The sequence below is a fragment of the Echeneis naucrates genome, chromosome 17 (assembly GCF_900963305.1).
Source record: "Echeneis naucrates chromosome 17, fEcheNa1.1, whole genome shotgun sequence".
NCBI lineage: Eukaryota > Metazoa > Chordata > Actinopteri > Carangiformes > Echeneidae > Echeneis > Echeneis naucrates.
In genome coordinates, this window is record NC_042527.1 from 16,328,327 (window position 1) to 16,354,629 (window position 26,303).

A 26,303-nucleotide genomic window follows, 5' to 3' on the forward strand; every position below is an offset into this window, starting at 1 on the left:
TGATGTTATTAATCCTCAAATGGCGAAACAAGAACGTCACGTCACGCGTAATAAAGAGGAAGTACCTTATAAGGAGGACAGTGAACAAGATGTTCCGATACTCCGATGAACACAATTCAAATAGTTAAATAGTATAAAAATAAAAAGTATGATTGAACTTGTCTGGAGAGTCATATCACAAAAATAATTATAAATATCGTTGCTATCTCTGGTAAATTATTCTACTTTGAAGTTGTGATTAAATGGAAAAAAGTAGCAATGTCTCAAAGTGGAAATACTTTTAAGTTTTGAAAGTAAAACAAAATAATAAAAATAATTGTGCACCGTGTACACTGGTGCATTTCACAAAAATGTGTCCTCCACCTATCTAAAACAAATGTAGTTGAAGATAACAATCCCACAAAATTTCCTGCATTCATTTAGGTTATAATGTTGAGTGTTAACAGAAACTGTTGATTCAATTTCTTGATAATCTTACAGGGTGCAATTATTTTGTAGTGAAGTTACTCAAGAATGTGTTAATCTAAAATATGGAAATGACAAGAAAGAGAGAAACCATTGTCCACAAGTATAATATTTATGAAATACTATGTTAAATTAATCAATCTTTGATATTAAATTCACTTTCTCCTTATTTATTGGTAGACTTAGTGTCATTATCAGTAGGAGTATTACAGCAGGAGACAGCTGAGAATGGTCAGTTTATTTCAGTTGGTGAGAAAAAGTCAAAATCAGAATATGCCCACCCGAGTATACATGATTATTAATCCCTACAAAATGCACAGGCATGCACGTTTAAAAATCGCAAAACCAAATGCGTGGACAATATGTTTACTTGATGAAACTGCACAGTCTTGCAAAAAAAAAAAAAAAAAAAAAAAAAGTGGGGGAAATCTTTTCAGTCAGTCTAACAGGCAGCATTGGTAACATTTCATTTCCAGGTACATTAAGACAGAGCTCTGTCACAGCAGTCAGTATGAAGACAAGTGGAACAACAAAAAAGTTTTACATGTACCAAAATTTACCCAGTGAAAGCCCAAAAAGCAATGTAACACTATACAGTGCAGAATTACTATATGTACAATCTTTTTTAAAATTTATTTATTTTGGTTCCATTAAGATATTTTTTTCCACAAACCACTTCAACTCCCATTAGTACTATAGTGGTGAAGCTCAGACAGTCATGCTTTAGTGAACGAGATAGTTGTATACTTAGTTGCTCCTCAATATGTTGCCTTACTTTCATTTTGTAAGACAAAAACGTTACAGAATTGGTCCAAAATACTTGCCTTATCTAAAATGTGTACTGTACAATTATGAAATATGTTTAAAATCACATACAATCGCACATAGTGACAGTGTGTATCCATTGTGGATGGGTTTTCTTCAGATCTTTAAAAAAAAAAAACAAAACTTAAGAAACTGTCTATATGGTTTCCTTGTTAAATACATATAAATTCTCAAAGCACTTTGTTTCCATAGCAGCACTGATGAGTGGAAAGTCTGTAAAACAAAGTGCTCAATCATCTTTTCCAACAGATACTTGGGAATGTTCAAATTATTACAAGTTGTGGTGTTATTCTCAAGATAGATCTTCATCCTCATCTATGTAAGGGATGTCCAGGTCATCAAAGCTCCCGCTGAAAGTCTTCCTGGTGACCTTGTCAGTTGGGGAGGGGTCATCTTCGCTTGGCAGGAAGCCCGTAAGTTGAGTAACATCTGTCTTTTGTCCTGATGTGAACCACGTCTCTCCATCATCTGCCTGAGCCATAAGACTTTTGATTCTCTGTCCCAGGTCAGGGGGTTTATATGGGCAGTCAGGTTTCTGTGTTTTAGGTTGCATAGTTGCCTTTGCTGCAATAACAACATCACATCTGGTCAAATAAAGTCAAATTATTTGTCATATCACTGGTACACCTGTAAGAAGAAGCGCTTTTTGGGGTGAAAGCATACCTGCTTTGCAGGATACAAAGCAGGTTAAAAGCAGGATAGGAGGTAGTTTTTTAGCGACAATGAGCATAAATTTCATCATCATCCTCCTGCATATTGAAATTTACATGATCTATGAGCAAACCAGACATCTGCACCCCTCCTGGCTCCTCAGGCTTTAGAAAAATCAAGCTTGTGACAAGTGACTTGGCAATCTTTTCAGAGAGAGACAATTCTTATTGGCAGTTTAAGAAATGCAGATACAGGTCCACAATCTGTCAGATGGATGCATGCAACTATTAGTGAATCAGAGAGAGAGAGCACTTATTGTTATTCACATGCAGTGTAGAGGTCGATAGATAGTGTGATGGTGTGGGTAGATTTACCTGCAGGAATGAGGCGATGAGTATGTTGTGTTGAATGTTCGAATAGATTAGCTATCCACTAGTCTGTTGCCACAGGCTGTGGCTGTGTCGTTTGTGTTACACACAACTAGGTACATGCCTGTAACAGGGGTGGTGTTGGAGGACAGCTGTATTCTAAACTCAGAGCTTTTTTAAAATGTATTTTTTTTTTCTTTTTTAGATTTCTACCTACCCTCCGCTTTAACATTATCAATAAAAAAAGACAAATAAAATATAAATAATATGGAAAAACACATGGTATACATGCAACAGAAGAATAGCAGAAACCAATTTAGTGGATATATACAAATACTAGTCGTATTGTTTTGATAGTGAGCTATGAACATGCCAGGGTTTAATGGTTGACTATGATAACCATATGCTAAATGGTGGTATATGTGTCATTTTAATGTAGCTATTAGCTTCGTACAGAATATGCATCCTTTCAACACAAAATTCTTGTTCTGATTTGACTGCATAGCCTAATTATGAAAACAGTTAACATAAACGAAACAATTTTGGTGCCAGTTATGTCAAAAGTAGTACATTTAAGAAAATATGGAGAGGCTAAACGTATATTTTCTTGTGGCAACTTTCTCAGGGCCCCAGCATTGCTTGAAACAAAGTGCTTTTGGATTTTCTAAACGTATCCACCTTTGTTTGAGGGCAAAAATGTGTCATATATTGATCTAGATCTTCAATCTGCATGCAGAGGCAGAAACTACTATCATGATTATATAATATCCAATATGGGGACTGTGTACTACAGTGCTGGGGCATAAAAAAAAAAACAAGATAAAGACATTAGGCTTATTAGTTAGTTGTTTTCCTAAATCTAGAGGAAGGTGAAATACCTTACCTCCCTACTGACCTTCCAAGTCTAGGCTCCTCATGCGGTCGTCCAAACTCTCTGTGCTCATTGACGATGATGAGTCCAGGTTGTCGTCAGAGTGTTCATGCTCCATGTCAGGTAACCTGCAGGCCAAATCCACCCTGGAAGTAACAACACGAGATATTGTTATTTAAGTTCACGTACAATTAAATAAACTGGGGACAAGACATTTAAGTCAAGTGTAAAAGTCTAATCTCACTTTTCTTGTTTGATAGACTGGATCCTTTCAATGAGAGTTTTCTCCGTTTCATCAGTATCTGTTTCCTCTGGAACATCTGAAGGCTTTTCAACAACCTGCAGAGAGATCAGTCAGTGCCTGGGTGTAAGCTGATAAAGAGGGGCGCTCCAAATCAAATGAAATATATTTGAAAAAGCAGCCACTTTCTACCTGCTCTAAAACCCGTTTGGAGCTTCAGTTTGGATTACAAGCTGTTTAATAATTTAGATGAAAGCAAGTTTGACATTTTCTCTATTTATATTAAGCATTTAACATCAGGTGACATTAGCTGTAAATCAAGAAGTGGGGTTTAATATAACTTTCGATGAATAAGTGAACTCTCCCTTTAACTCATAAGGTTTATGCTGTCTTGCATAATGCAATGCTCCAGCCAATACCACCTCACAGGGTGACCTTAGGTAGGGCTGTAATCCACACTTCAAAATCCAGCTGGTCAGGCCATTTGCTTCATGTCATTCCCCTACGCTCGTTATGCATTTCCTTCCTGTCTCCAGAGGGACAGACAACCTGGAAATTTAATGCCTCCGGTCCTGTTCGGTACAGACATGGAGACATTAAAACTGGCCTTGTAATGTCCCCTCACCGTGTTTTGTCTTCTTAGTTTGAGCTGATTGACAGCCAGGGCTTCTGCATATTCCAGCTCCTGGATATTTTGCATTTTCACTTGGTATCTTCTGAACTGCTCAGAGATCAGGATCTCCACACACCTGCAGATGAGTCAAATATGAATATGACTGAAAAGAATAAAAACATAATGCAGAGTATTTAAAATGATCGATCCTACAGTAGACATGAAAAATAAATAAATACTGTGCAGAGCAGTGTGCATTGTGATGACTTACTGTGTAGTCTTGGAGACGTCTTTTATACCGAGGAATGGGTCATCAGCATCAGGAGAGCGCAGAATGCAGGGGGCAAACACAATGGCAAGAGAGTTTGGTGACATTTTATTATGCTCCTGTTCCTTTGAAACCCTGAAAGACACACAGGCCAAAATATGTCAAGATTTGTCTTGCACTAATTATGAAAAATGAAATTAAAATCTTCTTACCTAACAAGGTGAAAGATGAGCCGCTCTAATGTGTTATAATTAGCCGGAGGAAGTTCATCAACCTTTTGGTACACAGCCCTTATTCTCTCTGCTTTCTCCGGCAGCTCTAAGGATGGAGCAAACAATCAGAAGAGTACCGTACTTTCCAGACTATAAGCCGCTACTTTTTTCACACGCTTTGAACCCTGCGACTTAAACAACAATGCGGCTAATTTCTGGATTTTTACGGGTAACGAGCTTTATGCCGCCAATACATTTAGCATTACATCAGACCAATGAAATTGTTGGAATTAAATTAAATGCACCCACAGTAAATTCTTCAGACCAGTCATTTATTTTCTGCCTCATGCACACACCCTTATCATGGAAAACACACAGAGAGATCTGGCGAAAAGGTGAAATCTTTCTGTGTAACATAATTCCTGCCAGATGCCATTTCCTCCCATATTTCCAACACCTGCGGCTTATAAACCAGTGCAGCCTATATATGTACAAAACTGTTTTTCTCTTTAAATTTAGCGGGTGCGGCTTATATTCAGGTGCGCTCTATAGTCCAGAAATTACAGTAATCAATTTTAGTTGCAGCTATAATCACAAAACCAAATTCCAGAAACTCAAACCAGAGGCTTGTGGACAGCTTGAAAACAGCTTTAAAATGTAGTGCGTAAAGATGAAAGTAGATTTCTGGAACTCTGCCATTTTGCATTATATCAAGTGATCAGTGGTTCCCTCAAAAACATCAGAGAGGCACACGCAGTTCAATTTAGGTTGTGACCAAAGGTAACATATCTTAACTATTTAACCCTCTTCTCCCTATTCTAGACTGTCGACATAACAAAACTGCTTATCCATCAGAAGTGCACTTTTGCAAATACTGAAAAACCTGCTAACCCAGTTTATATTTGAAAATGAAGAGTAACAGTATTTACATACCCACAGCATGCAGGAAGTCACTGTAGAGAGAAAAGGTCATGAGGGGGTCAGGCAGCTCTCGGAGCCAACGTTTAACCAGGCCGGTGATGGTGTGGATGGGATAATTGTCTAAGCATGCTGCCTCAGGATCTGATAACAACAACAATAATAATAATAATAATAATAATAATAATAATAATAAACAAAAAACAGAAAGAAATTGATAAAATTATACCATTTATATTTACTTAAAATAAGTACAGGTTTAGAGGTTAGGGTTACATTACCACACCAGTCATGACAAACTGGATTGGTTGGATCCCTCGACAAAGTAGTGAAATTTCTCACCAGTCTCCAGAATCTGGTGAAGCTCTCTCGCCCGACAGGCTGAGCCGGACTTGCGGTAAATGCCTTCTGTGTAGAGGCCATTTAACTCAACATGCAGCAGCAACAACTCCACCACCATGGGCACAGGGTTGGCTTTATCGGTGAGGAGACACACCTGCACCCCAAAGTGAAGGGAGCCTGGTAAACTGCTATCCTATTACGTGGAAAGACGGATAAATACATGTGAGAAATGAATGTCCAGTGGGTCTTAAATGATGAAAAGAGTATCAATATTTACATACCCACCCATCACTTAACCCTCCCCGGCCTGATTAAATGATGTTAGGAACCATAAAACTATCTGTCCTTACCTTCCTGGCGCACCGTGTTGAGCAGTCAGTGATGATTTTGTTCAGGCACTTCTTGTGACATATTAACTTGCAAGCTAAAATGTCAAACAGAACCAGTTTAGTTTACTTGTGTGCCTCTTGTGTATTATTTTGAACCCCATTAAAAAAATGTGACTTCCGGCAGCTATTTGAACTCACCGCTGCACATGTAGGCTTTCTCCATAGCCCAGATGTAGGAGCCACACAAATCACAGGACTGCAAAATGTTCACCTGGTATGTGCTGAAAAGGTGATCCAGAGGACTATCAAGCTGTAGACACAAAATGAGTTTTTTTTTTTTTAGCCTATATTCATGAGGAAACTGAATGGTGCAGATTTAGATATTCAACTTACACATTTATCCTTTTTCCTCCTCTTCTTTGTCGTCTTAGTTGTCTGAGCGAAGTGAGATATATGAGTCTTTCTGGTTTATTAGCCATTTTATCGTCACAAAATGAAGATCGACTGAAATGCCAAAATTTACCTTGGTTGGTTCGGACTCCGCTCGTTTCATTTCACCCCTGATGAAGCCGTCCAGCACAGACTGGAACAGGTTGACCACCAGAGAGATTTCTGCCTTCTTTTTGGGTGCTGCCAGTGCGTTCACTTTGTTGTGGTAGCCTTTCATCAGATCTTTATAAGCGATTTGGGGCTTCTGTGTGTCACAAAGCCAGTCACCATTTTTACTTTCACCATTATTTGATTTGTGATATATTGAGTAGCAGGTGTTAAGCAATATTAACATGACCCAACGAGAGCTGCAAACAAACAAAAAACCCCAGAACAAAACAAAACTGGTAGTTTGTATTCTTCCACTTAAAGCTTTGAATTACTTCCAGGTGCAGGGAAAGATTTTGACGTACCTGGACCGAGTACATTCCTTTGATAGTCTCTCTGAACTGCCCGGTGGCTGTGAGGAAGATGCTCTCTGTTGGCGACAGCTCTTTTATTCTTGTTTGCAGGTCATTCACCTGGTGACAAAGGTGAGAAAAATATGAACAGAACGTAATACAATGTGCAGCATATGGGGAGACCTTTAAAGCCTAATATCTTCCACGGTGTCTGTACTTTCATTCATAACTTGGCTATTTGACAACCTTCACATCCCTGTCTGTGCTAAATTTGATCTACTTTGTGATATCAAGCTTTTTCCATTCCACAGTGAAAAATGTATAGAACATTTTAATTTCTATGATAAATAGGTTCAAAAAACACCACAATGTTAATAATTTATCACAAATTACTCAATGATACAAATATCCGAAAGTGGGTGACTAAGTGGGTGAAATTCCACAGTTAAAAGATGAACTAGCACAGACCGGTTTATCTGAAAACCTAAAACTAAAAATAGAAAAATGCACAACATAGTGCCTAGAGATGATCATGTTTATTGGTAGCAACCTGCTGTGCATTGATTTCTCCTCACCTGGTTTCCAAGGAACTCGTCCAGGTTTCGCAACTCCCTGGTGTCGGTGATCTCTCGGTCCAGAGAGGTGTTCCACTCAATCGCCCGTGTGGCTCGGCTGATTCTGATGGTAGGGTTTCGACTGGCCCTCCCAATGTTTTGGTTTGAATTGTGGTAGGGGTGGGGCGAGTACCTGGGCAAAGTGACTGTGGGTGACACAGATATGTGAGATGTATAGGGGATGTAAAGGGTCATATAAAATAGAATAGCCATCATGAAGCATTAAATAGAAACTAGTTGTTGTGTAAATAACCTGTAGAGGGCAGTAAACAGAATCTACCATTAATAGAGGTTGGCAAAGTAGTAAAATGAACAAATACAGTATCATTTATTTCACTTTGCCACAAACTTATTGCATAAACAAAATATTCATATTCCGTCTACGTCAGCTCATCTAAAGCTTTCTAACTATGTAAATATAAAATACCTGCACTGTACGGATAAATACATCAAAGTTTTAAAATCTTTTGGTTACCAGTTTTATCTGATGGAGAGTCATTGCTCGGTGACAATTTGTTTGCCCGTTTCCGTAAGAATTTACTGAGAAACCACGTCCTGCAGAAAAGACAATTACAGCTTACTATTACAGCTTGCTTATGAAAAATGAAAACTTATAATTAAAGTTAGGGAAGCATTTTACCTTTCAGGAGTTGTAATTTGTGACTGGTTAGACCCCTGTTGTTCTGAGTCCTCATTGGTGGCACTTGATGGGAGGCTGAACCTTGATCCATCTGGCTCTGCTGATAGCTGTAAAAGTATCAAACCATGAAGATGTTTTAAATGGAGCTGTAACACACATCTAAAAACTGTAATCTGTAAGCTTATTTCCCCACCAAGACCTCCTGAAGCGACCGCAACCATCTCTAAAAAAAACCAGCTCCCACACCACGAAACCAGAACCCGTAACCATGGAAACATATCAGCACGATAGTGATCACCCTTCACCATTTTTATTGATTCGCTGTCACCTTAATGTTTAGTATGAAAAACTGTGTGTCATATTTTAACTTAGTTTTATTCCCATTATTAAGTTTTATTTGCACAAACAGGTTAGTAAGCTCTCAATGACAACTGTTGTAATTTATCTGTCCCATGTGTGTACATTATTTACTGGATGTGATGAGCTCTGTACATCATTAGTATGGTTATTATGAATATCCCCCAATAATATTTACTTGAGTTGAGACAGAATGATATTTGCTAACAAAAGATAATTTAACAATTGCTAATTATAAATAATGTGTTGTAGTTTAGACCGTACAAATGTTTATTAGTAATAGTATGAATAATATTTTACCTAATCCCATTTATTGTTATTTTCTGGTGTGCTTATACTGTATATAACATCAGAATGAGCGCAAAGGAAGCTGTGATCAAAGCCCTGCTGTCACTTTACAGCCAAAAAACACACTGACTTAGGAGCAATTCACCACATTCAGCAGTGACTAATCTGAATCAGTTGACCCAAGGCTCGTTTGGGTGAAGAGACAAAAAAAAAAAAAAAAAAGCAGATAAATGAGCTCTGGAAATGGTTTCGATATTTCCTTTTGGAAATGAAAGCAGCAGCTCATCTTTTATAGTCTTGGACTGCAGCTAAGACGTTTCACAACAATGAAACCTTCGCTCCACCTGGGACACACACATGCAAGCCTGCATGCACGGGAGAGTCTTTGTCGGCCAAAACCTTCATTTGGTCAGTACCTTTCCCCGGGGATGGCAGCCCCGGACATCCGCACTACTTGCCGAACTCTTCATGCTAGCCATATGGGGGCTGATGGGAGGCAGCGGAAAGCTCCAGTACTCGCTCTCTTTGGAACCCCCAAAGTTAATCATCAAGCCACTGCGGGCGTAGGCTAAGCGCCGCTTGCGTTTGGGCTGCTTGCGGAGGCGCACCCTGACCTGATTGGGCCAGGAAATTTGATGAGGGACAGACTGGGAGGCGTTCTCTGTGTGTGCTGAGCCTCTACTCACAGGTTTATCAGCTTCACATAAACTTGTAGGACTTAAAACGACAGCAGTTTGAAAAGCCAAACCCAAAATGTACTATTATATGTGAAAACTACTACAAAGCAAAGATTGAATGCTCTGTTTGAAGATGCAGTTGCATTGAATTGCGCTGAAATAACACAAGAGAGAGGTTACCTCATTGGTACAAGGTGAGCTGTCAGAGCCTGATGAGCTTATCTTGGACAGTTCATCAACAGACATGGACTTCCCTTTGAGGCTGTTTTTCAGATAAAACAAGAGGACAGCCGTGGATTATTGTGGGACAAGAATAAGACACTTTCCACTTACTGGTCAACGTGTAGAGATATACATCTTAAAATGTTATCATGGCATAAAGGATACGAGAAACACATGCTCAAGATTGTTGAAACAAATACAAAACGAAGAAAACTTACGAGAACTCTTTTCTATTGTCCCATCGCCTGCGTATTTCTGGACTCGAATCGTCTGTTGGCTCACCCTCGCTCTGCCTTTCCCTCCACCTCTCAGCTTTCTCCTTAAAGCCCCCCATGTCTTTGTATCGCTGAAGTGGGCTGCCCTTGGAGGGGCTGGGGGAGCGTTTATCACTGTCAACCGTAGTGTCCGGAGGGAAGGAGAGGGGTCTGTTCAGAGGCGGAGGGGATCCCTGTCGGTCCCTGCTCCGGTCCTTCTGTGCAGACTGGCCGTTGACTGGATCAGGCTGCTGGCTCCTGTTGGGACTGAACTCCAACTTATGCTGCCTCTTCAACTCTTTTCGTTTCAAGCTGTCACGTAACAACCGTTATATTAGACTCATATGAAAGCAACTGTATCCATAATATAAATGGCAATGATTTACAGTGTCATTTGATTATTATTTTTTTTTAACTGGATAAAACCTGAACTGATATGGGTGTAGGTGCTAGGTTTAGGGTTATATTTTCCTTGAATAATGTCCCTGAAAGACTTGAAATCTATGCAATCAGTGTAATGTGCAAGTTTTGAGTAATGGCCCTTCAAATATATTGCATCAATATCAGCCGATTGAGATGATAAATGCAGGTTCAGTTGACAGTAGTGTTTGTCAATCATCTTGGGTGGACAGCACATTTACATGCTGCACATTAACATAGCGCCTGTGCCATGTTTTGTTATTAAAATGACCTCAATACAGTGCCTCTCAGAACCTGCTAACAGGAACAGGAAATGTGCAGCTTCTAAACTCAAGCAGTTACATTTTTAACTACAAAACTAATTCAAATCTACTAAAGTGACGGATGTATTCAACAGCAGCAGCAGTGGATCTGATCAGTGCAGGAATCATCGGTACGGTGGTATGTATACCTGTTCCGTCCGAGGCGGGTGGTTGACGTCTGTTCATCCTTCTCCTCGTCTGACCTCGTCAGGGAAGTCCTCCAAGCTGCCTGGATCACTGTAGCAGTTCGATTTTGCTTTTCATAAAACTCACGCCAGCTCCTCTAAAACAGAAATCCACCTTCAGTCCTCTGTCATGGTCTCTATTTCTTTATTTGGTTTTAGGGTCTAGCAAAGCTAAAGCTAATTCTATAAACTCTACCTGTATGATGACTGTGGCATCTCTCCTTTGCAGAAAATGCAATCTTATTAGACAGGCGCGGAACCAACGCTGCAATATGATGATGTGATGCATCAGTTCTTTGTGAAGAGTTTCTTGGAGCAACTGCTTTTCCTTTTGCTTGAGGAAAACCTGAGTATATGAAAGGAGTGAGTTCAAAGCATGAGGCCCAGTGGAATAATGTAGCCTGAATAACATTCAACAAGCTTTTATAACTCAGAGTTTGTAATCATGAGATCTCTAAATGTAATTCTGATATAAATGAAAAAAGCGTGGGTAAATGACCCCAGTGTCACGACTATCAACAACTCTACATTTCATCCTGTACTTTAATGATCTTCATAAATTAGTGATATGATTGACCTTTGTTTTTCCTATCTGGTAGTTGGAGTTGTCCAGCTTCATCCTCTCAAACAGTTCAGTTATATGCTCCGGAGTTGCACTTGATCCTTTTGGGAGCAGCATCCTGAACTTGTCACCAAATTCCTGTTATCAAGAGAAAAGCTGTGTCAGAAAAGCTAGCAATTTTGCGGGGTGTAATTTTAGTTTGAACTGGATATTTATGTTCATTTTACCATGAATGTGTATTTGGCGCTGTAGCCAGATTTCTGGATGTGAACCATCTGCAGCATGCCTGTGTGCCTGATTTGTTGCAGCACAAGCTCATCATCAAAGTGATGTTCCTTCTGTAAAAAACATTTCCACAGGGATGAACCGTACTAACCTGCCCAGTTTGGAAGACTATAATTACCAGCATGATGTCACAGATTCATATATGAGGTTACCATTTCAGCGTTGGAGCGGACACAGAATATGAAGAAAGGTTCAGCTTTTTCCATCTTCTCCATCAGCTTTCTGAGTGAAGCCTGTATGGATCACCGATGAAATGGTCAGTTTTCATTCGAAAAAAGCAAACACCAAAGTAAGGAATCAGCTAATGAAAGTGAGATTCGCTTTGGTTACATTGAGGAAACCTTATTTGGGGATGATACATCTTAAATGTCATTCATGGGAATCAGGAAAGAGAACGAAAATTACGAGCAAAGCTACATCAAGAGACAAACCTGAAATTGAGTGCTAATCGTAGGCAGCCTCGTAGTGGAAGATGGGTGGAAGATGGACTTGCTTGTTCGGTCATGTGCAGTGATACCAACAACATGTTGAAGTGAGCGCATATTCATGAGGTACTGTTTGACAAAACAAGATCTTAGTCAGACATGTCATTCTAACTTCTGCTTATGGAAAACGACAGCCTTTACTAATGCTTCACCTTTGGAATGAGCTGCTTCTGTTGACCGCTTCTGCGCTTCCTGCAGAAAACACAGACAGAATCAGTCTCCATACAACATACAGCTCAAGCAACAGACAGTAAAACGTTGAAGCACAGCAAATTCAAAACTTAAACTGAAGCCCTACTTACTTCCCCTTTTCATAATTGGCAAATATGTCTTCAAATACGTCAATGGGATGCTCATCAGAGTGATCAAAAGAGAAATCCAGACTCATGCTGTTGCTGTAAATGTCAGAGACATATTTTGACTGTTTGAACAAAAAGAATTAGCATTTTGTCTTTGAAAAGTTTGACAAAGGGAATATTATGTTTCAATGAAACACTTTCAATTTGTCTCCTTTAGTCCTGAAATCTTGAGTTTTCCTGAGTAGATACAGCTCAAATAACTGACATATTGACCACGAATACACAAGAAAAATGAATAAACATGGCTGTAGTTCTAAAATACATCCATCTTCTCCGTTTCCGTTTCCGGGTTGCTGGAGCCAATCCCAGCCAATATTCCAGGCGAGGGGTGGGGTCATCATGTACAGGGCCAACACACAGAGACAGAGACCAACAACCACTCACACTCGCACTCAGACCTACGGACAATTTAGAGTCAGCAATTAACCTAGACTCTGCACAAAAAGGCAACCGAACCTGCAACCTTCTTATTGTGGGGCAACAGCGCTAACCACTACGCCGCCGTGCTGCCTAGTCCTAAAAGACATCTAAAATTAAAAAGAGACTCCTGGACTGACACCCAGTCCATTATAAATTCACCAGTGTATTTACCTAGATAGTCGGTCCACAGTGCTGGTACGCTGTTTAATTTCTTTGAGAGTTTTCCGTGAATTTTGTCTGGCAGCTACTGTGGTGACAAAAACAAAAAACAGTCACGTACAGGATGATCATCAAAAGAAGGCAAAGAAGAAAAAGTCGACTGAATCATTAGGAAAAGCAAAATAACCTTTAATTCTTAATTATCAACAACAGGCTCAGTGTTCAGTCAACATTTTTAGGATTGACAGCGACTGAAAATGTGGTTCAGTTGATAGCTTAAGCGACCTACACTGTTCTGCCCGCTGACGTCCCAAGTGTTTGAACACCGTGACGATGCGTATGGTGGCTCGGAGGACGCCCCATCTGAACAGTGCCGCAGGGCTGGATGCCACCAGGTGATGCAGAAATGCCCGTTCACTGGTCCGCAGAAGAGCTACAACTTCAGGACGCATGTGCTCCGTGTTTTTCTCTCTGAAGTCCTGAAAAACAACAGCGAGCATGATTAATATGCTAAAGACTTCACTGTTGCTGTAATTCAGAGAATCTGTGGCGCTCCATATTGATTTGATGAATAAACTTCACAATAAATGCACAGTGTTCTCAGGTGAGGGAGAAACATTAATCATTCACTTAGCTCACATAGATTTATCTGGTGTTTCCCACACTGGTTTATGTAAAAAGGCCACAACAGGTCTCTCTTCTTCTTTTTTTTTTTTTTTTTTTAAATTGCATTTCAAATCAACTGGGGCAAAATTCACACTGTACAATGTGGATGTTTGAAGTATGGGACAAATACTCCACCTTGATGTGATATTCAACACTCCCAGCAAAATGTTGAATGGAAAACATTTGTTGTGTGCTTGGAGAGGTTACAAGGAATGAGTTGTCCTGATGCTGCTGCTTTAGCTTGTCCAACAGGCTTTCATCCGTGCCCTGAGGGAGGCTGAATATACACAAAGAGAAGGGAGAAAAAAAAAAAAAAATCCCCATTTCAACAATGCAGGAAAACAAAAATGACTCAGAAAGACAGAGCATGTGAACAGGAACAGAAGTTGCTTCATTATTCAATTCAAATTTCTGACAAACTAAAGAGACGGAGAACACTGAATAAACAATAATCTCCCATTTCTCACAGATTCAACTCCCAACTGGACTATTTACTGCATGTCAATCCTTCACTCTCTCTCCCTATTTCCTCTGTTCTCTATTGCATCGATTTGTATATAATATGTTTTATACGTTTGAAAAACAGATGCTTTTTTTCTCCCAGGCTGACTAATTTGTCCTTGAATCACATGTTTCATATTGTGCAAATGCAAAGACTTTTGTATAAAGTAACAGAACGCAGCAGTAATAGGGGAAGTTCACATACTTGCACTCCTCATCCAGAAGGCCAAAGAGTCCAGTTGACTTCTCACTGATCAGCTGAATGCAGCCACTATTGTCAGAACAGTCAATGTTTTGCCAAGTGATGCCTTCTGACACATAGTCTTCCTAGAACAATTTTCAGATGACATAATCAGGTGAGTTAGAAGATTTTCCCAGGTGATGATGAAGTGATGATGCGTTTGATGACAGCATTTGTGCTCTATAAATAGACTGATGATGAAGTATTAGTAAGTTCTAAGACTCCGTCTCACGATTTGGATAAGAAAATAATGAAGGAAAACATATGAGACAAAGAAATGTTAACATTTAAAAAGGACTGTGAAAGCTGACATCAGAAAAAACAATAATACATGTTTATATTGATATCTGTATTTTTCTTTATATAATTTCTGATTGCACACTGAACACGGCAAAAGAGCACATCAAGAGTTCCAACTGCATCACGTCGATCCAAATGAAACTGACATAAGCTACAAATATCCATTAATAGACCTACTTGTTCAAGCTTGAAGATGCTCTGGTTCATGTAATACTGTAGTTTTTCATTGGCGTAGTTGATGCACAGCTGCTCAAAACTGTTTGTCTGGAGGTTCTCAAATCCAAACATGTCCAAGACACCGATGGACAAACACTAAAAAACAAAACAGCAAACAGGACAGATTATTTAAATAATGAAAAAAAGCTACAAAAGAAAGCATACAGTGCACTGTTATATGTATATGTGCTAAAATTTTTGTTGCAGCTTGAAAACTTAATTATTGGAAATATAAATAAATTGTTAAATGGGAACAATAACTTTAACATATGACCATTTTCTTTTTACTACAGGTATCTTAGCAAACAAAAACATCCTTTTTTGTACATATCGGTGACTCACCGAGACCGACTCCTCCATGTTTCGTCTGTTCAGCATTGCATGGTTGATGTGAAGGACAATCCAATCAAACAAAGCACTGTATAAAGACTTTGCCATGGAGTCCCGCACTTTGGAGGCCTTCATTTAGAGAGAAACAAAGAGAGAAAATCTGAAGCTTAAGTGCTATATTTAATGCACAATTAAACCACAACACCAAAAGCTATTTTCTTAAATCCACAAAAACACTCGAGTTTGATGTTTGAGGACGGATAAGTGCAGTGAATCGTTACACTAATAACACCATCACCTCAGAACAAAAAGGGTTTTGATTCCAACCCTGGACCTGGGGACTGTGTGTGTGTGTAAAGATAGCAAGGTTTCTATGGCTTCCATTTTGGGTGCTCAGACTTCCTCACAAAGTTCAACATCATGGACACTATTAATTTCTGACTGAAATTACCTGTAGGCATGAATGGAAGTGTGACTGGTTCAGGTTGGGTGTACCCTGCCCTAACCCAGGTCAGCTGGGACAGATGTGCAGATGATCAAACACAAGCTGTAATAATGATTTTAAACTCTATACCTCCTGTAGTGTGTAGTGTGAAACTGTGATGGCCTTGGAAGTCATTACTCTCCTTTTGGTCAAAGCCTCCAGCAGCAGCTCCTTTTTAACCTGGAAAAAAAAATAAGAATAGTTCACTGTTGAAACAGTTTTATAATACAGTGCACATTATTATTCTGCAAGAGAAGACCACTCTGGTATTAGACAAACACAACACTCAAAATCGAGAGATTTATGGAGTAGCTAAAATCTCTAGATGATGATTTAGCATTGTGCATTGTATTTTACCTTAAGCAGGTCAGACAGAGTAGACAAGACTTCAGTCGGTCCAACCTCCAGGGCCTGAGTGTCCTCTGCCACTGTGAATGTGACATTGCCAATATGGAGGATGGCAGAGAGGATGGAAAATATGCTGCAAAGACACACACAAACAGATGGCATACGTGTTTTTTAGATGACACAACCCCTCCACTTGACAGACGTGCTGGAGGTCCTCAGCTATAATGTGGAGGACACCTGAATACAGTGCAGATTTAAATGAGGTGTGTGTTGTTGTTTTTTTTGACTAAATAATTATCATCAATCAGTCTGACTGCTTTCATTTTAAGAAGCACAGTCAAGTAGTAGATAAGGGCAGAGAGGCTGGAATACGACATATTACACTTCTGCCTACTACACATACATACTGCAGAATTTGAGCTTTGTGTTTTTGTGACGTTTGTGAAAAGGTTTAAATTACAAACATGACAAAACATGATAACATGACTTGACAACACATGTTTCGAGCAGTCCCTTTTCTCCTCACATTTCCTCCTCCTTTCGCTCCATTCAATGAACACAACATTGGCATACAAGTTAACAAAACAGGTACTTGAGGCCTACAATTCAATTAAAATCACTATTTCTACCGTTTGCTAGATAACGTGAATGAGCTGCGTTAGAGTCTGCAACTGTGTGTGGATAAAACAACGCTCGGTGAGCGTTATGCGTTTTCTACCATTTATCAGGCATGGATCACATGTCTGACCAGAAATGTCACATAGTCCAGACCTGAACCAGTGTCTTGAATTTGGCCCTGCCTGCTCTAATCTGTAAGGAAAATATGTTAATAGACTTCATTTTTACTTTGTGAGTCAGTCACCTAATGTCATTCACTGTCACAGTTACGGCTTCATTGTGGTTTTTCTCCATAGGATCCAAGCTGGACAGGTTACAAACCATGGTTGCACTTGAGCATGTATGCTCTGTCCTTAGGCTGTTAGGCACCTGTGAACATCCTTGCAACATTTTTTCCTGCTTGCTTTGACAAGCTCTGACCTGTTACTGTGATAAGTAAAGAAAGCTGAAACTTTAGGACACTGTTCAGTTCAAGAACACACAGTCAACCAATCAGCAAAACTTTGAGATGAGTATGAGAAACCCAAAACTGGAATATCAATGAAAACAATTTGAATAGTTTGACAAAAAAATTTTGGATTGGGCTTCAAAAGAAATAGCACAAACTATACAAATTGCTCTGAAACAACATTTACTTTGAAGCTTCTGACGTCTGCAGTTGTGTCCTTGATGACAAGTCCCATGTGCCCAGCAGAGAACTAATTATTTCCAAACACTTCTGGTTAAATTATAGAAACTTCCTAGTAATTTGCTGTGCAAGCCCTTCTAACCTTTCCTAGAAGGTGTGTTCACACTATTTAATCTGAGCCTGGAGCATTCCCCCTGTGTTGTTCATTATCCATCTCATACATACTGTTTCTTGGTGGAGGCCAGGAAGCCAACCATTTCCATAGCTTGATGGAGCCTCTTGTACTCTTGCCTAAATTTCTCCTCATCGTTGACATGGAGGTCTTGCTGCAGAAAAATCAGAGAGAAACAGCGGTTAAATATTAAGCATTGTCATAGAGGAGTATGTAGGTCAATCTATACTGTCCACACACAAACAATAATTATCCAGTATGGCCTCATACTTGGTTTTCATGTTCAATAAAGAGCTGTCATCTTGTTGTCCATGTCATTTCTCTCTGTAAATTTCAGTGGCTGACACGCTAAAATAAATTGTTGAGTTTCAAAATACATATGGTTCTCTTAAACATTTAGCTCAAAATGTCCCCAGTTTCATACCATGACACAAAATGTTCTCTCTCATCTATTTCTTCTGCTATAAACAGCGTGGATCAAAGGTACCTGCTTGAGGTAGAGATAATCTTGCGGCTTTAACAGATGAAATTCGTCCTGCTCGTCTTTGGAGGCTCCCAGCAGCAGATAGTAGAAAACGTGGTAGTTTCTGCGGGTCAAAGGTCACAGGGAATTACATCTCCTGCACGCAGCCGTAAAGGTGAGTTTTGTGTGTGGTCTGGTTTTAATAGCCATAAATGCAGATCAGGTTGCAGGTATGAAATGGTGATAGTGCGACAAATGTTGGTATCAGCTGAGTTTAATTTCCACACAAAACTTTTAAATCTAAAACCAAATTATATGAGTGTTTGGCATGCCATTGAGTCTCCATTATACCTCTCTCTCTTATCTCTGGACACCAGGCGGCACTTTTCAAGTAGGTACTTCTCAATAACGGCCCTGTATTGAAAACACAAGAAGGGAAAGTCAAAGAGGTGTGTTGCACTTTTGGTGAGGTTGCCAACGCTGTCCAACATCAGAAGACTAATGAACAGTGAGACTAAACAAATATAATCAGCCACGATAAATTCAGCCATGCAGAAACATTGGTGAGAAAATTAAAACAAGCTCCCTCACCCTCTGATGGTGCCGCTCTCCAGGTAGTTGAGCTGAATGAACTTCCCAAAGCGACTGGAGTTGTTATTCTCTGCAGTCTTAGCGTTGCCAAAGGCCTGTTTGAAACACAGGGAACATAAATTTACTCTAAAGTAAACAGACAAATTTCTAGGCAAGTTTGTCACAGACACTGGCACCCAGACCTAAACACTGAAAAGGTCTGCAGCACAGAGGATCTATCAAGTAAAATTTTGCTTTGGGCATGGCAGGATGTGGTATCCATCAGCAGTCTTATGTAATAGCAAATATCAAGTTGGTTTAAAGCTGCTAATATTGTACTGAGTGTAGTCTACAACAATTCCAGACAAGTTCAATAATGGAAAAATTACCAGCAGTTTTCTTTTCTTTTTGGCCGATGTTCCCCCTGTTTGCTGTCGCTCAGGAAACCTCCCAGTTTTATTATTTTTCTTATATATAAAGGTTGCAACTAATTATAATTTGTCTCATTGATCGATCATTTCCTCAGTTAATTTCCGAATATCAAGAAGCAACATCAGCTGCTTGTCATTAATTATGCAGGCAAAGTTATTTGATCATGTCGATTATTTTCTTGCCTTGATTGAATAAGCCAAAATGACAGTTATCAATTTAACACATTTCAGGGATATTGCAAAGCTTGTTATTGGTGCAGTGACACAATAGAAACCGTATCTAACAACACAACAGACTCCACCCAGGATAAGTCAATGGGTAAAATAACACATACAGGCTTATAGGTGCTTAGCTGACAACAGACTCTGAATCAGCTTCAAATGCCCAAGTTTGAACCTTTCCCAAAGGAAAAAAAAAATATCCAAACTGATCCAATGTCTGCCTCTGACTGTATCCCGTAACTTCATTCCTATGCGGCGGGCCGTGTTCTGACACGCCAGACCGCTGTCCATGCAGACTGAGAGAGGCGTGCATACTGTGATCACACGCTGGCAGGTACAACACTGGATGGCTGGAATTCAATGTGACAGCCAAACTTTATAAATACACATAAATGGGAGGACTCAAACTACACATGGCTGTCATTTTCAACCAGAACGATGGAAGTAATCTAAAGGGAGCTGTAGGAGAGACAAAAATGAAAGGAATGCAAAAAGTAAAGTAAAGCTTGTGTGTGGTAAACAAAGGGAGAAACAGGTGTCCCAGTTCATGCCGGATCCTCTTAAAGGTCCCATTTTATAATCATATCCTTCACATGATCCAAGCCCTAAACTGGGACATGGTAAACACCGGCTTTGTGTATCAGCTCAGAAGAACAAAAGTTATTTTTCCAAGAGAGCCACCAACTGTTTGTGTATTTATTGATGCTCATAACCTCAGGAAACAATACACTTCCTACAAGAAAAGTTATCCCAAAGCATCACACCACTGAATAACAAACACTGCAGACTATGTGAAACAAAGATGGGAAAAAGAGTTGGACAGTGAAATAATAGAATAACTGTGGCTGCATGCCTGCAGTACATTTGTTCTGTACCAAGCCCCAGAGACATCTGCTGGAAAAAAAGTCTTTGCTTTTATATCACTCCCAAACAGAAGTTTAAATAACCTGCTACTTAGCCACGATGTTGGGGGACTGGGGATCGATAATGAGCACTCATCACTGAGCATGCTTACGCTTTCTGGTCAGTTTCAGGGATATAGCAAAAATGGTCTTTAAAAGTCTTGGTTTTACCATACGAGACAGTGAAACAGGAGTTGTGTTGCACAAATGCAGACAAAATAAAACTGCATTACTCTGTAAGTGGGGGGGCTTTTGAGAGTGTATATGGTTCTCAACACAGGGAATGGGAATCAATACGCCCTTCAATGGAGAAAAGTTCATGATCTCTGAAATGAAACACAGCTTAAGTGAGGAAAAACTGCATTTATGAGAAATGGTTTAAGCGGAGAGAGAGAGAGAGAGAGAGAAAGAGAGAGAGAGAGAGATGTGGTGATTGTCAGCAGACTAGATGAGCTTGTTCTGACACGTTCCTCTTTCTTTTCTGTTTCTGGTGTTCCCTGAGAGGCAACGCCCTGCGCATTCCCTCTGTGCAGCGTGAAGCTCCACTTCCTGATCAGCCACTCCAAACAAAAAAAACTCCAGCTACAACCCCTATCAACAGAGCAAACCCGATGCAAAATGAAACCATGACTTCTTCTCTCGACACCTCACAATATATCTTGAATTACTTACTGGCGATCTGAAAATTACTGAGTAGATGAGTAGGCCACAATCACAAGAATCACGAGATAACATATGAGAAATTAGAGGTGAAGAAGAAGCAGTCAGACTTTTTGATTTCAGATAAAAAGGAAGAAGTATCACAGGATATGACTCATGAATGCCAAGGATGATAAAGAACATACACAAACCTCATTAGATTAGCATAACAACTGATCCGCATAACTATGGAAGCGATATTAACAACCCATTTCTGGGGTTATGATTGTGAGACCCAATAAATCTGATAATGATATGATTTAACAGAAACACTTACGCTGTTGCTTACTTTAGGCAATAGTTGTCAGACTTGCTTAGAGAGAAAAGCAATCCATATTTAGTCACTGTCTAATTCAAGGCTTGCCCCCTTGGGACTGCGTGGGGGCGTGATTATCAACAAGTGGGCCAGGATCCTTCGTGAAAAAGGTTACACAATCTATTCATAGATCGATAGCTAAATAGATTGAGAGTGTAGTTGTGCACAGATCTGAAATACACAGGTCACACCATCTGTTCTAACACCCTTACTGTGTACTGGTTACTCATTTTCATAGTGCCGTGTAAAGCTACAAGCAGTCATCAGATGTATTTTGTTCCAGCAAACCATATTTCAAATGAAGTGAAACAAACTAATGTCTTGCTTCCCATTTGCTGATTTTTTCTCAGGTGTTGAGCACTAGATAAAAGGCCTGTAGAGTTTTCCTAAGAAGATAAGATAATTTTTGCCCCAAGTTCCAAGAGGCGGGTATTTCCCTAGAAAAGCGCCCGGCCTAGTTTCATGTCATTTCTTTCTTTCTTTCTTTCTTTTTTTTTTTAACACATCTCGTAATTGACAGACAATTGAAATGGAAAGCACAGATCACAGGGACATGGAGGCAAATGTGGCACCCTGTTACTCATTGACAGAGAGCAACAGAAACAACGATCTGTTAATAACTGAGCACAATCCACGCTTTCAGTGGTTTCCTTTCAGATTACCAGTTGATTCTGATGGATAATCCAATTTATGAGAGGAACAATGTTTACCAATCCGTTCAAATGCAGCTATGTGAAATCATAATGTTCATTACAATACTATGTACTCAGCACAGGTTTGCCATTTTCAAACATAATTATCTTTCATAGAGTTCAGTTGATCTTAAGTTATGCAAAACTAGGACAACACAACCACTGAATCTTTGATTGTGTGCATGATACAGGTTTTAGTGGTTGCTGATTACACAATTTTTTTGTTGCAGGAAGTGCAAAACACATGGTAACTATATGCATTTCCTGTCGAAAAAGGAATGCTTTCTTTATTTGACAGCATCTGCTTTTGCACTGTATTGACTTGCAAGCCTGTAAAAAGGGAACTGAGACAAGGGCAGGCAGTTTGCATATGTTTGGACGATTGGGTAGTGAAATCAGTAAGATAATCTGTAAAATCAATCAACGACAAGCTCTGTCAAATCAACTGAAAATGCCAGCACCCTGTTGTTGTTTTGTTAATAATCAACCAGCACAAGCAGGTTATTTCTAACAGACAATTTAGACAATTTGCTGTTAAACTGTCTCTGTCAGAAAAGAGTGACCAATAATTGAAATTTGATAAGTAAAATGCGGACTCCTCAACTTTCTTATTTTGTCAAAATAATAAAAAAATATTCAGTTTGCAATAATATTAAACTGTACATGCCTGGAGTTGGAAACGTTGTGAAATTTTTACTTAAATACAGAAAACATTTTTGTAAATTAGAGCTGAAACTAATGAAATGTTTCTGCAACCTGTTAAAATGTCAATTATTTTCAGATTCCAGCATCTCTAATTTGTAAATGTGCTTTTTTTTTTTTTTTCCCTCAATTGAAGCTTACAAGTTTGGCTCTGAGAAACAGTGATGCTGGTTTTTCACTATTTTGTGACAGACCAAACTATTATTCAGGTAATACTTTGTCAGACCCATCAGCATTTTATGTAGTTACTGGCCTTAGCTCCAGCTTTGACGGTATACACTTTGAGATGGCTCAACTTATTTCTCAATGCACCAGATCCATTCCAATATATATATTAAAAAAAATTGTATGGTTTAATTTTAAAATTGACTGATATTCTGTTTGCAGTAGTAAAAAACAATAAATCTCAACATTTAAGAATCTGGAATGAGGAAACTTCACAGTTTTGTTTGCCAAATGGATAAAATGCTAGATCACTGGCTGATAAACACGCTAGTTGGTAATTTTCCATTGACATATGGTTTTGCCTCTGGGTCAAAGAAATATGAAAAAGTATGAACTGCATGTTTATTATCAGCTTCAAATGGCGAAAGACTAATTCTCCCAAAAGTCTTATTGCATCTACTAAGGCGACCATGGGTGACATTGAGTTCATGAGGTGGGAAATTTCATCTTCCAGTCACCTACCTCTAGCACCGGTCCTGCCCCAAGGATGGTCCGTTCCAGCCCATATGAGTATGTCTTCTGGCTGAGAGCAGTCAGGCAATGAATGAGATAACTGCTGCTTTCAGTCTTTCCAGAGCCGCTCTCCCCAGATATAACGATGCTCTGGTTAACCTGCCTGTTCAGCATGGCACGAAAGGCCGCGTCTGCTGTTGCGAATATGTGAGGGCTTAGTTTGCCCAGCGGCTGGTTCTCATACATCTTGATATATTTGGGGTTGTAGTAAACAGGTAGGAACTTATTGGGATTGATGGCGATGAGGATGTTGCTGGCGTACGTGTAGATTTTGTACTTGTGGAAGCGTTGGCGTAAAGCCTCCAGAATACTCTGCTCAGTCACAGTTGGGAGGTTGCAGAGGTCATCGTAATCCTGGTTATCTTGGTTGCCTCCATCGTTGGTCTGCTGCTGCTCCAGGATGAAGTGATAGCCCTTGTTCCAAGGGTGCCACCTTTGTACCTCAGGTGGCCACAGCAGGACTCGATCCAGAGGGCGGTCAGCAGCTTCCAGCAGCCTGTACTCTTCGGTCCTCTGCCTGACCTCCAGCAGGCGGTACGACCTGCTGCTGTCCAAGCCCAGAGTGACCACGGCGTTGTGGATGACCGACCTCACCGTGTCCCCAGCACTGATCTGCAGAGGACAGCAGGTAGGTGGGTCCTGGGACGGACTGTGGTAGATCTGCACCACACGGGCTCCTCCATCTGTAGTGCTCATCCTGACAGACAGAGTCGGGCTTCAGCATAACTCACTGCTCCTACTCTGCCAAGATCCACTGTGGAGACACATGAAGTCACTAAATGCAATTTAAGTCATTGGATAGTTAAATAAAAACGTAAAAGTAACTCAATCAGGCTTTGTGATTTTGCCAAATGGGAACATAACAGAAAGAGAGAAGTCGATTCCATCACCTACAGTAACATTCCCCACCTCCACCTCCACCTCCACCCAGGTGACAGTGTCAAACAGAAATAAATGTCAAGCTGGACTAAAGCACACACACACACAAAAAAAAGTCTTACCTTTCGAAGAAACCAAATCATTTCATATTTATTAGTCAAAATGTTCCGGACAGCGAAGAAAGAAAACCAGTTTGTGAACCTCCGTTTGTCACCAAAAAACTCCAATCAGATAACTTCAGGGAAAAAAAAAAAAACCCCAAAACCTTTCTTCACCTGAACCTCCCACAAAAGTGAACCAGAAAAAACAAACCAACCCAAATAAAAGAATAGCCCCCGCCTAGAAAAACACCCACAGCAGGTTTTCAAAGGTGAAACGGTGATTTCCCAGCTGAAATAATTCCTGGTTTTCTTCGAGACATTGAGGACTAATGTCTGCTCCTGGTTGTCCCGGTCGAGAAGTTGAGCTGAGCTTACTTCCTAGATTTCTGCTCAGACACACACTTGTATACACTCACACACACAGACACACGGTATCGAGGTAGAGATGAAATGATAGTTTTCCTTCCCGGACATGAAAAGCTGTCAGACTTGAGCTGAAACTCGGCAGAAACACCCAGTCCGGACTTTTTCCGTGTGTGTCGTTGATACAGAGAAGTTTCATTCACCTGGTTCATTACAGAGGGCTGAGCTGAAGTCCCCCCCTGCTGGAGGACAGGAGGAGTTACATCCAACACACACACACAAACACACACACTACAAGTTCAAAGTCTACACTTACATCATCAACATCCTCAATCCCATTTCACTGAAGGTAAACCCGCATGGTGCAGATCTACCACAGTCCGTCCCAGGACCCTCCTACCTGCCGGGGACACGGTGAGGTCGGTCATCCACAACGCCGTGGTCACTCTGGGCTTGGACAGCAGCAGGTCGTACCGCCTGCCTGATGACCGAAGAGTCCTGCTGTGGCCACCTGAGGTACAAAGGTGGTCACTTCATCCTGGAGCAGCAGCAGACCAACGATGGAGGCAACCAAGATAACAACGAGGATTACGATGACCTCTGCAACCTCCAAACTGTGACTGAGCAGAGTATTCTGTGCGCTTCCACAAGTACAAAATCTACACGTACGCCAGCAACATCCTCATCGCCATCAATCCCAATAAGTTCCTACCTGTTTACTACAACCCCAAATATATCAAGATGTATGAGAACCAGCCGCTGGGCAAACTAAGCCCTCACATATTCGCAACAGCAGACGCGGCCTTTCGTGCCATGCTGAACAGGCAGGTTAACCAGAGCATCGTTATATCTGGGGAGAGCGGCTCTGGAAAGACTGAGGATTTATTGCTTTATGGCATTTCAAACAGAATACGATAAGACTGAACAAAACAAAGAAGTGACACATAAAATGACCAAAGGACGACTTCAAAGCGAGACACAACCACAAATACAGACACAGCAACAAAGAAGAGATACAAAATAATCACGGAGGCGCAAAGATCACAAAGGATCACACAAAATGATTGTGCAGAGATGCAAACAGATCACAAAGAGGAAACTATGCCAAAGATTTTACATTAAGAGACACAAAGTGACATAAAACAAACACAGAGATGCACAATGAACACAAAATTATATTCGACAGCCACAGAGACACAAAACTAGTTCAATAAGATGCAAAGTGACCACGAATGAGACCGTAATAAGATTCAAAAACGACCAGCCAGAAAATGGCCCACACTCTAAAAACTGGCACAGAAGCTCCAAATCCTTCAGACAGTTTTAATTAACATTTTGGCCCTAAGTCCTCGTCTTAAAGTGATAGCTTGAAACGAGCCTTTTCTTTCAGGGCGGTGTTGAAAGAGAACGCTCAGATTTCAAGGAGAGTGAAGGTTTGTGTAGAATTAGGTGAAGGTTAAGCGTCTTAAATGTCATGTGATATTTCCACGAAAATGAAG

At 40.2% G+C, this 26,303-nt stretch overlaps 1 protein-coding gene across 2 annotated transcripts; it reads right to left on the bottom strand.

The window, feature by feature from the left end:
* Positions 1-682: 682 nt before the first annotated feature.
* LOC115057209 (myosin IXb) lies at positions 683-24,966 on the bottom strand. Of its 2 annotated transcripts, XM_029524142.1 has the most exons (41): positions 24,463-24,966; positions 23,411-24,215; positions 18,781-18,875; positions 18,541-18,603; positions 18,214-18,313; positions 17,780-17,880; positions 16,318-16,441; positions 16,051-16,140; positions 15,489-15,605; positions 15,108-15,242; positions 14,595-14,716; positions 14,024-14,165; positions 13,512-13,701; positions 13,235-13,310; positions 12,587-12,679; positions 12,437-12,476; positions 12,231-12,353; positions 11,952-12,032; positions 11,742-11,852; positions 11,530-11,652; positions 11,149-11,298; positions 10,917-11,050; positions 10,010-10,357; positions 9,750-9,831; positions 9,309-9,506; positions 8,248-8,354; positions 8,083-8,162; positions 7,569-7,753; positions 7,006-7,113; positions 6,627-6,797; positions 6,497-6,538; positions 6,302-6,413; positions 6,125-6,198; positions 5,775-5,967; positions 5,448-5,576; positions 4,515-4,620; positions 4,306-4,437; positions 4,047-4,170; positions 3,425-3,519; positions 3,205-3,326; positions 683-1,854 (listed from the first exon to the last, which is right to left on the bottom strand). In XM_029524142.1, the coding sequence occupies exons 2-41, from the start codon at positions 24,155-24,157 to the stop codon at positions 1,583-1,585; spliced, it is 5,637 nt and encodes a 1,878-aa protein (XP_029380002.1). In that variant the 5' UTR covers positions 24,158-24,215; positions 24,463-24,966; the 3' UTR covers positions 683-1,582. The 2 variants fall into 2 exon arrangements, with proteins under 2 accessions (XP_029380002.1, XP_029380003.1); XM_029524143.1 differs by lacking the exon at positions 9,309-9,506 and having other exon boundaries at positions 24,463-24,965.
* Positions 24,967-26,303: the final 1,337 nt, after the last annotated feature.

Excerpts from the sequence above, each read along its gene's own strand:
- LOC115057209 (XM_029524142.1), bottom strand. The coding sequence starts at position 24,157 with ATGAGCACTACAGATGGAGGAGCCCGTGTGGTGCAGATCTACCACAGT. Across the intron at positions 13,311-13,511 it reads ACGTCAGCGGGCAGAACAGT|TAGCTGCCAGACAAAATTCA; the intron begins GTAGGTCGCTTA and ends TTGTCACCACAG. Across the intron at positions 12,477-12,586 it reads GCCAATTATGAAAAGGGGAA|GAAGCGCAGAAGCGGTCAAC; the intron begins GTAAGTAGGGCT and ends TGTTTTCTGCAG.